General features: G+C 36.7%; 1 protein-coding gene across 3 annotated transcripts in view; it reads left to right on the top strand.

Annotated features, from left to right (window-relative positions):
• The window catches only part of Wac (WW domain containing adaptor with coiled-coil), a 57,742-nt gene that overhangs the window by 28,445 nt on the left and 17,187 nt on the right, over positions 1-12,110 (top strand). For 2 of the 3 annotated variants that reach the window (XM_013014690.1, XM_013014689.1), the window contains exon 6: positions 3,862-4,170. The exons of the other annotated variant lie outside the window; for it this stretch is intronic. In XM_013014690.1, coding sequence (XP_012870144.1) covers positions 3,862-4,170 — 309 coding nt within the window. The remainder of the gene's footprint in view (positions 1-3,861; positions 4,171-12,110) is intronic. 3 annotated transcript variants of the gene reach the window in all.

The following is a 12,110-nucleotide window of genomic DNA, read 5'->3' as shown; positions in this document are numbered from 1 at the left end:
GGCTTGAACTCTGGGCCTGGGCGCTGTCCCTCAGCTCTTCAGCTCAAGGCTCTACCACTTGAGCTACAGCGCCACTTCTGGTTTTCTGGTGGTTTATTGGAGATAGGAGTCTCACGGTCTCTGCTGCCCGGGCTGGCTTTGAATCGCGATCCTCAGATCTCAGCCTCCTGAGTAGCTAGGATTACAGGCGTGAGCCACCAGTGCCCGGCATGACTCAGGTTTTTTGAGCAATAGTTCACTTTTGTTGTGTATATGCACCGCATGTATGGGGCTCAAATTCATTGCCTGTGCTGTCCTTGAGGTTTTTTTGCTCAAGGCTGACCCACTTGAGCCATAGCTTCATTTCTACCTTCTTGGTGGTTAATTGTTAATAGTGTCTTACTGACTTTTTTGCCTGGGCTGGTTTTGAACCAAGGTCCTCAGATCTCAGCCTCCTGAATAGCTGTCCATTACAATTATGTACTTTAGGTGTGTGGCTCACTTCTGGCTTGTTTGGTAATTGATTGGAGATGAATCCCATGAACTTTCTTGCTTGGGCTGGCTTTGAATCAAGATCCCTGGACAGCCTGCTGAATAGTATGATTGGGCTGGGTTCAAACTGAATTCCTTAGATTTCAACCTCTTTGAGTAGCTAGGATTTTAGTATATGAGCCTTTTCCTCTGTGAGTAATTTTAACTAATTGCTTAAGTTGTATTATCTTTTATGTGTACTGGTACTGGCACTTGAAAAGTGATGAGGGTCTTGTGCTTTTACTTGGCTGTTTTCATCCTAAACTAGCACTCTACCACTTGATTCAGAGCTTCACTTCTATGATTTTTTTCAATATGTATAGAGGTTATATGTATTTTGGGTCAGAATGCGATTGATTATTCTCTTTTCATTTCTAATTAATTTTATTATTATTGTATAACATCTTGCTGCTTGAATATCCATTCTTTTATAAATGATTTCCTACTGGTGAATGCTTGAGTCTTTTTTAGCCTTTTCCTACTTTAATTAAGATTGAGTACTATTAGCTTACCTGAAATAAGTCAGTGGCTGTACTGAAATACAGTCAAGAACTATGCTTTTTTTCCTTTCCTTTTTAAATACTTACTATTTTTTTATGGGGGTCCGGTCCTGGGGCCTGAACTCTGGTCCTGGGTGCTGTCCCTCAGCTCTTCAGCTCAAGGCTAGTGCTCTACCACTTGCCACAGCACCACTTCCAGCTTTTTTCTTTTTTCTTATGTGGTGCTGAGGAATCAAACCCAGGGCCTCATGCATGCAAGGCAAGCGCTCTACCACTGAGCCACCTTCCCAGTCCATGAATACTTATTTTTTTTATAAGTAGTTGTATGAAGGAGTTTCAGTAGCAGAATTTAAATTTTTTTTATAAAGATGATGTACAGAGGGGTTGTAGTTTACATAAGTCAGGTAGAGAACTTTTTTACTGGGCCAATTTGGGGGCTTGAACTCGTGGCTTGGGCCAACTCCAGGCTTGAGTACTGTTCTTGGACTTTTTTGCTCAAGGCTAGTTCTCTACCTCTTGAGCCATGTCTCTACTTCTGACTTTATGGTGGGTAATTGGATGTAAAGGTCTCAAGGACTTTCCTGCCCTGCCTGCCTGGCTTCCCACCATGATTCTCTGATCTCAGCCTCCTTGAGTAGCTAGTATTGCAGTAGAGAGACAGCTATTTGAGAAAGGAATTTAAACTGTGTTGCCTTTTGGTTTTAATTGGTTAACTGAGCTATAGATATTGTGGTAGTAATAGTAAGCCATGTGTTTAATGTTGTCTGCCTAAAAAAGTTGGGTGATTTCCTATTTGTCCAATATACAGTATTTGTATAATAAGTAAAACACACAGAATTGAGAAGGTTTATATGTCGAGGGATGTTAATGATATGCATGTTGTTGAAAATTATGGGTAAAAATTTCAATTTAATATTGATTGCTACCATATTTGTCTTCTAACTGCTATAAATTCAAAGAAACTTAATTAGAATCTCTTAGCACTACTGTGATATTTTGGGTCAGATAATGTTCTAAGAGAATATTGTGGATTGTTGAGCATCATATCCAGTAGATTGCACACACTTAGAATCTAGCATAATTATCCTGAGGCAAAAGGTTGTGCAAGTAGATTTCACTAGTTCCTATAATGCTACTGTCCTTTACTTCATACTTAACTATATTTCATATAGAACTAAAAACTAAAGGAAGTTAAGGCAATAGTAAGGCTGTAAAGGTTTAGTTAAAGCAGTAAAAATTCTAAGCATTCAAGTGATAATCAGTTTGCGTAAGGAAACTACAATAACATTCTAACAGTTTCTTGTCCATACAAGTCAATAATTTGTTGATGTATCCATGTGGACATTTGTATTCTGCAATGATAGTCCAGTCTATTTATCTTTTAAGGTAATACAGAATATTGTATAAGTTAATAACACTGAATTTTGTGTATTAGGTAATTGTCAAAAGATTGAGGGTTTTGGCAATAGCCTAGTGCCTTTTAAAATGTGGATTTTAAAAGTTGGGAGTTTCCTCATGACCTTTTGAGCTTTAATCAGGGTGTTTCTTTTTTTTACATTTATTTATTTATTTGTGCTGGTACCAGATCTCATGGTTTGCTTGTTTGGCTGGCATGCTGCCACTCCAGCCAGACCTAGGTTTGCTTTGTTGTTGGTTATTTCAAATATGGCCTCTTAGGTTTTTTTTTTTTTTTTTTTGGCCTGCTGAACCTCCATCATTCGAACTCACTCTCTTGAGAAGCTAGGATTATTAGTGTGAGCCACTGACACCTGGCCTTAGGATTGCCTGTTTCTTTACTTGGAGTTTAATCTCTAGCTACTGAGATTGGATACTACAGTTTAGGTTAGAAACTTTTTTTGAGGGGGGGGGTGTGGTCTGGTTGTGGGGCCAGAACTCTGGGCCTGAGCGCTGTACCTCAGCTCTTCAGCTCAAGGCTAGCGCTCTACCACTTGAGCCACAGCACCACTTCCTGCTTTTTTCTTTTTGCTTATGTGGTGCTGAGGAATCGAACCCAGGGCCTCATGTATGCAAGGCAAGCGCTCTACCACTGAGCCACCTTCCCAGCCCTAGAAACTTTTTAATAAATACTAAATGTTAACATGATTTTTGAAAACATTGTACTGTTTTTGAATAAAATTTGAACTATTTTAAGTATATATTTCTGAGGTTAAAATATTTTTGTACCTTTATTTTGAAAGTGTATTTGTTTTTAATATCACTAGTAGAGTCTTCTGATTATACTGCAGATGTAGGCCTTCTCTTCTGCCACTATATGTATCGTTTTGTTAGTATAATTTAAAATGTTGAATTGTTGATTTAATTATAAATTTGGGGTTTCTTAAAAAGATACCATTGAAGCATTAATAGTAACTACCGAAGAGCCCCCTAATTAGTTACCCAAGTATTTAGAAAAAGCAAACTAAGGAAGATAATATTCCTTTGCTGCTGAACCGCTGTGGATAATTTGGTTAATTATTGGAATGTGTCCCATATTTTAAAAGAATGGAGCATATATTTTTATTTTCAAAACTTTAAAAGTTTTTCTTTGAGTAAAATGTTGTAACTACATTGATTTTTTTTTTTGTAACTTTAGTATGGTTCTAAGAATTCTAAGAAACTTAACAATCCACTTGAAATCAGAGTATAGAGTAATTTTTATAGTCAGATAAAACTCTTAGCATTTGAGTATTTATATTCCAGTGGTAAAACTGCAGATAATAACTGGGCTTGCAGTTGACAGAAAGATATGTTGCTAAATTAGCTGATGTTAAAAGATAGGATTCTAACGTAATCTTTTTTTCTTCTCCCTTCTGTCATTCCAACATCTCTTTTTTCGAACTGTGAACTAAAGTGGAAGACAAGCATTCCAGTGATGCCAGTAGTTTGCTCCCACAGAATATTTTGTCTCAAACAAGCAGACACAATGACAGAGACTACAGACTGCCAAGAGCAGAGACTCACAGTAGCTCTACGCCAGTACAGCACCCCATCAAACCAGTGGTTCATCCAACTGCTACCCCAAGCACTGTTCCTTCTAGTCCATTTACGCTACAGTCCGATCACCAGCCAAAGAAATCATTTGATGCTAATGGAGCATCTACTTTATCAAAACTGCCTACACCCACATCTTCTGTCACTGCACAGAAAACAGAAAGAAAAGGTATGCCATTATTACTAGATGCTGCACGTTGAACTATTCTAGTTTGATATGTGACATGAATTATTTCCTTTGGCTTAAAGCTTAATTATAGATTCCTTATAAAACTTAAATATTACTATATAGACTTAGACATAAAGTTAGTCATTTAGCTTTTTAAAAAATATATAATTGTAGAGATTGAGAACTTTTTTGTTATTGACAATGAAGTCAGGTACTTAATTTATAACATTCAGCAGTGGTTTACATAATAGGGTCAAGTCAAATGAATATTCTTTCATAAGCCCATGAAATGTTTTTTTTTAATTTTGTGATATTATCCTGATAGTTTACAGATTGTCCTTGTTTACTTTTCATTACATTTTGTGCTGGTCCTGTGACTTGAGTCCCATTTTCAGTTTTTGGTGGCTAATTGGAGATAAGAGTCTCATGGACTTCCCTGCCAGGGCTGGCTTCCAACCTTGATCCTTAGATCTCAGCCTCCTGGAGTAGCTAGTATTACAGGTGTAAGTCATGGGCACCTAGCCAGTTCCAACATTGAAAAACATTTCTCTAGGGGCTGGGAAGATGGCTTGGTGGTAGAGTTCTTGCCTTGCATGCAGGAGGTCCTAGATTTTATTCCTCAGCAGTACATAAGCAGAAAAAGCCGGAAGTGGCACTGTGGCTCAAGTGGTAGAGCACTAGCCTTGAGTTGAAGAGCTGAGGGACAGCACCTAGACCCAGAGTTCAAGCCCAACAACGGACCAAAAAAACATTTCTCTAGGGGCCGGGAAGGTGGCTCAGTGGTAGAGTGCTTGCCTAGCATGCCTGAGGCCCTGGGTTCGATTCCTCAGCACCACATAAGAAAAAAAGCAGGAAGTGGCACTGTGGCTCAAGTGATAGAGCGCTAGCCTTGAGCTGAAGAGCTGAGGGACAGCACCCAGGCCCAGAGTTCAGGCCCCACGCCCGGACCCAAAAAAAAAAACATTTCTTTATATAACATCTATTTAGTGATTCTTACTTGTAAGTTAGAAAACTAAAGCATGATGTTTACAAGATAAAGAGTGTTAGTTTCTGAAATAGTTCTTTGAAGAATAGAAATATAATCAAAATTATGATTATATGACTCAGTGTTAATAACCTTAGTATATTTGAAAAAGAGAAGCATTGTTGACAACAGTTAACTTTTGGGAAGTGACACACTACATAAGCAGTATAGTAAACTTTATAGGCTAGTCACAATTCGAGACTTGTATTTCATATGATGTTTTAAAGAATATAATTGAGACACTTAAGAAAACAAATTTTCATGGCTTAGCAGATCATTAGCAAGTGATGAGTTTTTAATGTTACATGAGTTTTGAGAATGAGTCACTAAGTAAATCTGATACTTCATTAGTTCACATTTATATAATTTGTTGACAGAGTTCAAATAATTGGATTTATTTTGTTTCATTTATGAATGCTACGTACACACCCTTTCTTACTCTGGCTATTGTGTTACTTTTACCATACAGTACCCAATACATCATAGATGATGCTTATTCCAGATGTGTAAAATCCTTTAAAAATTGTTACATGGGCTGGGAAGGTGGCTCAGTGGTAGAGCACTTGCCTTGCATGCTCGAGGCCCTGGGTTCGATTCCTCAGCACCACATAAGCAAAAAGAAAAAAGCCGGAAGTGGCGCTATGGCTCAAGTGGTAGAGTGCTAGCCTTGAGCTGAAGAGCTGAGGGACAGCGCCCAGGCCCAGAGTTCAGACCCCACGACCGGACCCCCCAAAAAAAAATTGTTACAACTAAACTCATAATGTGACCATTGTTAGTAAAATTGAATTAAAATTAATGTATTAGCTAGTATATTTCATATTTTTTTGTTTCTGATATTTTATATGAATGTTCTTCATAAAAGTTAATTAAAAATCCTTGTTAACGTTAAAAAAAATTTCAGCTAGGTGCAGTGGCTTTTGTCTCTACTCCTAGCTATGTGGGAGACTTAAGGACCACTTGAACCCAGAAGTTTAAAACTGTCCTGGGCAACATAGCAAGATCTTGTCTTAAAACAAAATACATTGCCTTATGAAAGTCTTCATTTCTTTTTCACCTTTAAACATTAGCTTCTTTAGCTAATTCTTGAATTTTGTTTTTCCTTGGGCTTCTATTCAGTTTTCTATTTTCGTTCTCTTCTGCTTCAATATCATCCAGCCTTTTTTCTCTATGTTGCGTTCTCTGTGTTTTTCTCTGTTCTATTTCTTTCTGGTTTGTGTTTTATCCAACAGAAATTCTTTTTTTCGGGGGAGGGGCAGGTGATTATTATGATATCGAATAAGTTTTCTATTGTAAAACTACTGTATAGAGGGGTTACAGTTACATGAGTAAGGTTATAAGTACTTTTCTTGTCAAGCTACTTCCTCCTTTGTTTTTTCCCTACCATCCCTTCCCTCCCCACCTTCCCCCCCAAGTTGTAAAGTTCGTTTTCAACATAGTGTCTTGTACATCTCATTGTTAGTGAGTCAATCTGTATCCTTGTTTAGCATTTTATTTCCCGATACCTAAATCTTTGTTTACATGTGCATTTATCCTCTTTTCTCTTTTCTCTTTCCTCTTCCCTCCCTCCCTCTCTCTCCTCCCTTCTCCTCTGTCCTTTCTTCTCTCTCCTCCTCCCTCTTCCCTCCTTCCTCTCTCCTCCCTCTTCCGTCATCCTCTCTCTCATCTCTCTCATCTCTTTCATCCCTATGTACCCGTGAACTCAGCCTGTGTGCTGTCCCTGAGCGTTTTTTTGTTCAATGCTAGTTAGTGTTCTATCCCTTGAGCCAGTTTTTTTGGTTCTTGATTGGAGATGAGTCTCAGACTTTTCCTGCCCAGGCTGTCCTGGAACCATGATCTGCAAGTTTCAGTCTCTGAGTAGCTAGGATTATAGGTATGAGACACTTGGTTGCTCGGCTTTCTAGTTTTTTTTTTTTTTTCTTGGTATTTGTATTTTCTCAGTCAGATATAATGTGTACCCTTTTATCAGAATTTATATTGTTCACTATGGAACCAACTTTTCAAATTTGTCCTTGTTTTCAACAATTCTCATTTCTCTTTGACAAATCTCTGATTCTGTTATTGCATTTGTACATGCTCTTTTAACTCAGTGCAGTTACCGAAAGTCAAGTTATTTCTCCTGAGAGATCTGATGACTGCTCTGCCTCCATCTCAATTCATAAAGTGACTAGTATAAAATTTAGATTGAATATATCTCATTTTCTTAAAAACTTAATGGCTTTCTCTGAAAGTATAAAGTGCATATTTTGGACTGTAAGTAAATTTAAGTATTTGAAGTTTATAGCAAGCACTACTGGCTATCTGTAATTATTTGCTTGATTTCCAGCCATTCCATTCTTACCTTCCCTTTGTTCTGTTTACATTTTGTACATTCTGAGACTTTGTTAAACAGAACATGTTCTTTTTTCCACTCATATTTTGTCTTACTCAATGTTTAAATTTCTTTTACTTTTGTTTTTTGGTAGTGTTTTGGTTTGAACTCAAACTGTAGGCCTTGTACTTGCTACACAGGTGGTACTTTACCACTGCCCTCAAGTTTTTTTTTAATACCCAGCACTAGTGTTTCTAGTTTTTGTGTCATTTAACCTCTCTGTCTTTCCTAAGTGCTTATACTTTTTATATTATAGCACTTAAAATTTTAGTTGTCTAATTTTACATACTAATTTCTTTAGGGTTAAATGTATTGAATTTTCTACTTGGTTTTCCTACCTGTTTATACTCCTGTTTCAATGACTTTCCTGACAATGTAATGAAACATATACCAGATTTGTTGTTGTTTTATATATTTGTAATTTACTTTTTTAAAAACATTGTAAGAAAGGGTAATATGCAGTTGAACATTGATACTTTTCAAAACACATGGTATTTTTAGGGGCAGCTTTTTATTTTAAATCTATGTTCTTTTCCCTCAAATCAACTGTAGTGAAAGATATCACAATCTATATTAGTTGAAGAATTCAAAATTATTAGCAAGTCAGACAATTCAAGCTTAATTCTGGAAAATGTGTTAGCTAAACATAAGCATCATATATATGTATGTAGTAAAATTGCTAAGAAATTTTGATTGCCTTTAAATTGCCTGCTTTTGTGGAGAGAATTGTATACTCTTTCATGGCATTTTTGTTTTTAATTTAGGATATGTTTCTTCAGTAGTATAAGTTCTGATCTTTCTGGTTAGCCTCCTGTTTATCTTTATGAAATGTTCCTTAATTTGAAGTATATATTTAAAGTATATTTCCTCAGCAGAGGGAACATATTACTTCAATAAGTTCAATACTGACTTTCTTTGTTGTCATGGTCATGATTTTCCTTAACAAACAAGTTATACAGTTATGGATTAAGGATGTATTTCAGCAGCAGAGGACTTGACTAGCATGGTTGAGGACCTGGGTTCAATCCTCAACACTGCAAACAAACCAGTTATGTAATTTACATTGGAGATGGGTGGTTGAAATCAGGTTTGTCTGTGGTCTTAAATGCTTACTGTTTTATGTATTTGACAAATTATAAATAGTGTGTAAATATTTGTTGTGAATTGGAAAACAGCTGCAGTAATGGTAATCAATGTGTTTATGGTTAGAGGAGGGTCTCTTTGGCCATAGTTCACAGTAAGAGAAGGCTTAAACTGAAAGGATAGTTTGAAGTCAGCCTGGCTAGAAAATTCATAAGACCATATCTTGAAGAAAAAAAAAAAGATGGGTATGGTGACATGTGCGTATCAGTCCAACTATAGTGGCCATCATAAATAGAAAGATTTTGTTCAAGGCCAAGTAGGGCAGAGAGATCCAATCTAAAAAATAACCAGAACAAAAGGAGTTGGAAGTGTGGTTCAAGTTACAAAGAACAAGTTTGAAGTTAAAACTAGCCCCTTCACTGAGAATCTCAGCAATAGATTTATTGCCAGTTTATTATTTGAGAGAAACAACCTAAGGTAAACCCAAAGAAGTTATAAAAATGTAATTTTGTATAGAACCATCCTGATAATAGGTAGGGTAGAAGAAAGGGGCTACTTTTGTGCTCCCATTTAACTTGTACCTCTCAATTAAATGTATCTCTTTGTCCTGCTGATATTTGAGCTTTTTTGTGTGTGAGACATTATTGGATAATCACATAGCAAAGTGATAGAAGAAAACTGTTATGAATTTATGAAATAGCATCATAATGACTTCTAATCAGGTTCCACTTGGCTATCTCTTGATTTGTGGAATGACAAAACAGGAAGGAGATATAGATCCTGTTTCTTTGTTATTGCCAAAGTAGTGCTGGTGTCAAACATGTATAAAGACTTTAATTTTATTTAGCAAGCTTTTTATTTAGTAAATTAGAATTATGATTTATCTACATGGGCAACTTTAGAAACAAAGTAGCCTCAATTGTTAGTGCACTAGCCTTGAGCTGAAGAGCTGAGGGACAGTGCCCAGGCCCATAGTTTAGGCCCCATGGCTGGATCCCCCCCCCCCCAAAAAAAAAAGAGAGAAACAAAGTAGCCTCAGAAACAGACCTATATCTTTATACTAGCTTCCAGGGGATTAACATATCAAAACAATTACCTAATACTGTTTTCAAAATTATGGGGTGTGAATCAGATTTGCTTTTTGTGTTGTATGGTATCTGTAAACTTAAGCAAAATCTGAATAAACCCTAAGAACTTAGCATGGATTATACAGTAGGTGTCCCCCTCACCCCACCTCCCCTACCTCTGTCCCTCATCCTTAGATCTCAGCCTCCGGAGTACCTATGATTAGTTACTGGTGTGAGCCACTGGTGCTTTGCAGTATTGGGGTGGGGGGGGTCCGGTCGTGGGGCCTGAACTCTGGGCCTGGACACTGTCCCTCAGCTCTTCAGCTCAAGGCTAGTGTTCTACCACTTGAGCCACCGTGCCACTTCCGGCTTTTTTTCTTTTTGTTTATGTGGTGCTGAGGAATCGAACCCAGGGCCTCATGCATGCAAGGCAAGTGCTCTACCACTGAGCCACCTTCCCAGCCCTGTAGTAGTAACTTTTTATAAACAATTTATATAAGGCCATTTAAATAACTATTTAAATATCTAGGTCTTACATTTCAAGTACTGTTACCCTCAGTAAGATCATTAACTAGCTACAGTGGACAAATCTTGATGAACATAGATTTATAACGTATTTATTTAATAATAAAAATACTGGAGGATTTTTACTCATCATTAAGTTTAAGTTTGTTCAACACAATAAATATGGCATTTTGACACAGTACATTTATCCTTTCAAAAAAAATACATTTCACCTTAGAAGACATCTCTGTAACATAATACCCAAGATCGAAAGACAGGAAATAAGAGTTGTTTGGAGTATATAAATTTATATTAGTAGCTCAGGATAAGTTTAGCAAACTTTACTAATAGTTGAAAAATGTCCTTTTTATGTTTTAGCTGGAAAGAAATTCTCAGTGAATAGAAAAATGAGTTGTAACATCAGTAACATTTTCAGGTACATTTATAAGTGCATGGCAGACAGTTTAGAAAGCTGTTATTACTCATGATAATAAAAGTGTCACAAAAAAAGTCACAGATTTATGGAAGATGTTGCCATCAATACATTCTTTTCTCTATAACACTTGCATGTATTAACCTTTTCCATGTTGTCCATGGTATACTAACTAGTATTGCCAAATAGGATTAAATGTAGCTGTAATTTAAAGTTTCACATACATACTTGCTATGTTGGTATTGCAGTACTTGTTAGAACATCACAGCAAATTGATCAGATGCAGTTATTACTAGTGTGTTTTAGAAATCTTATTAAAAAGGAGTTGACAAACTAGAAAAGTACAATGAGAAAAGTTTTTTTTTCTTCCCTACCCCCCAGAGCTGAAGACCCAACTCAGGGCCTTGCACTCAGCCAGGCAAGTGCTCTTCCAAATCCCCAACCCCAAGAAAAGTTTTGACTGTGTTTTGTGCTCTTGGGTGATTTGCCTTTAGTTCTAGGTTACTCCCTCTTGTGGCAAAAACTGGAAATACAAATTGGTCATTTATAATTAAAAGCATAAAGACTTTTTTTTTTTAAATCTGAGAGATACAAACAATTAGAAAGACTTGCTTATGGTGCATATTATAAGTACAAAGTGGGAAATTAAGTTTGGAGTAATTTAGAGATCAGTAGATATCTTTGTAAGTGACATAGGCACACACAATCAAGACTGCTAGAGTGAAAACTAGACATCCTTTGTAACCAAATCTGATTATGAAAGAATATTTAAAGTAGCCAGAGTTGCTAGAACACTTGTGAATTTTACACCAAATGAATGGAGTAGTGTCTGATATTCCTTAAAGTACTATATTTGTTTTCTTTAAGCCTCTTTTTTTATTGTGAAAATCCTGTACAGAGGGGTTACAATTACATGGCAAGGTAATGAGTACATTTCTTATCAAGCATTGTTGCCTCCTGCTTTGTTTCCCCTTCCCATCCTTTTCCATACCCCTCCCCCCAGCCAAAGTTGTGAAGTTCATTTTTGACATAACATCTTATACATCTCATTTTGTTGCAATGGGTCCACTTGTATCCCTATTTAAACGATTTGTTTTTTTCCTTCCCTTCCACAAATTATACCAACATCAAATATAGTGAAAACAGGTTATACCATGGGGGAGGGACATGCAAAGCAACAAAGAAATATATATATGTTAGACACAATAGCAAGAAAGAAGAAAACATTTGAGTTCCTAACTTGGGGTTCATTTCGCTTAACATCAACTTATCTGACCATTTCTGCTTGTCTCAGACATATACTAGTTATTGCAAATAAGGGAAACCATGGGACCTATGTTTTTTGGGCCTGGCTTACTTCACAATATAATTTTTTCCAAGTCTTTCCATTTCCTAACAAATGGGGCAGTGCCATTCTTCCTGATGGAGACATAGAATTCCATTGTGTATATATACCACATT

Source organism: Dipodomys ordii, unplaced genomic scaffold, assembly GCF_000151885.1.
Source record: "Dipodomys ordii isolate 6190 unplaced genomic scaffold, Dord_2.0 Scaffold24, whole genome shotgun sequence".
In the NCBI taxonomy this organism is placed as follows: domain Eukaryota; kingdom Metazoa; phylum Chordata; class Mammalia; order Rodentia; family Heteromyidae; genus Dipodomys; species Dipodomys ordii.
The sequence above is the reverse complement of the archived record's forward strand: the minus strand, read 5'-3'. Positions and strand labels throughout refer to the sequence as shown.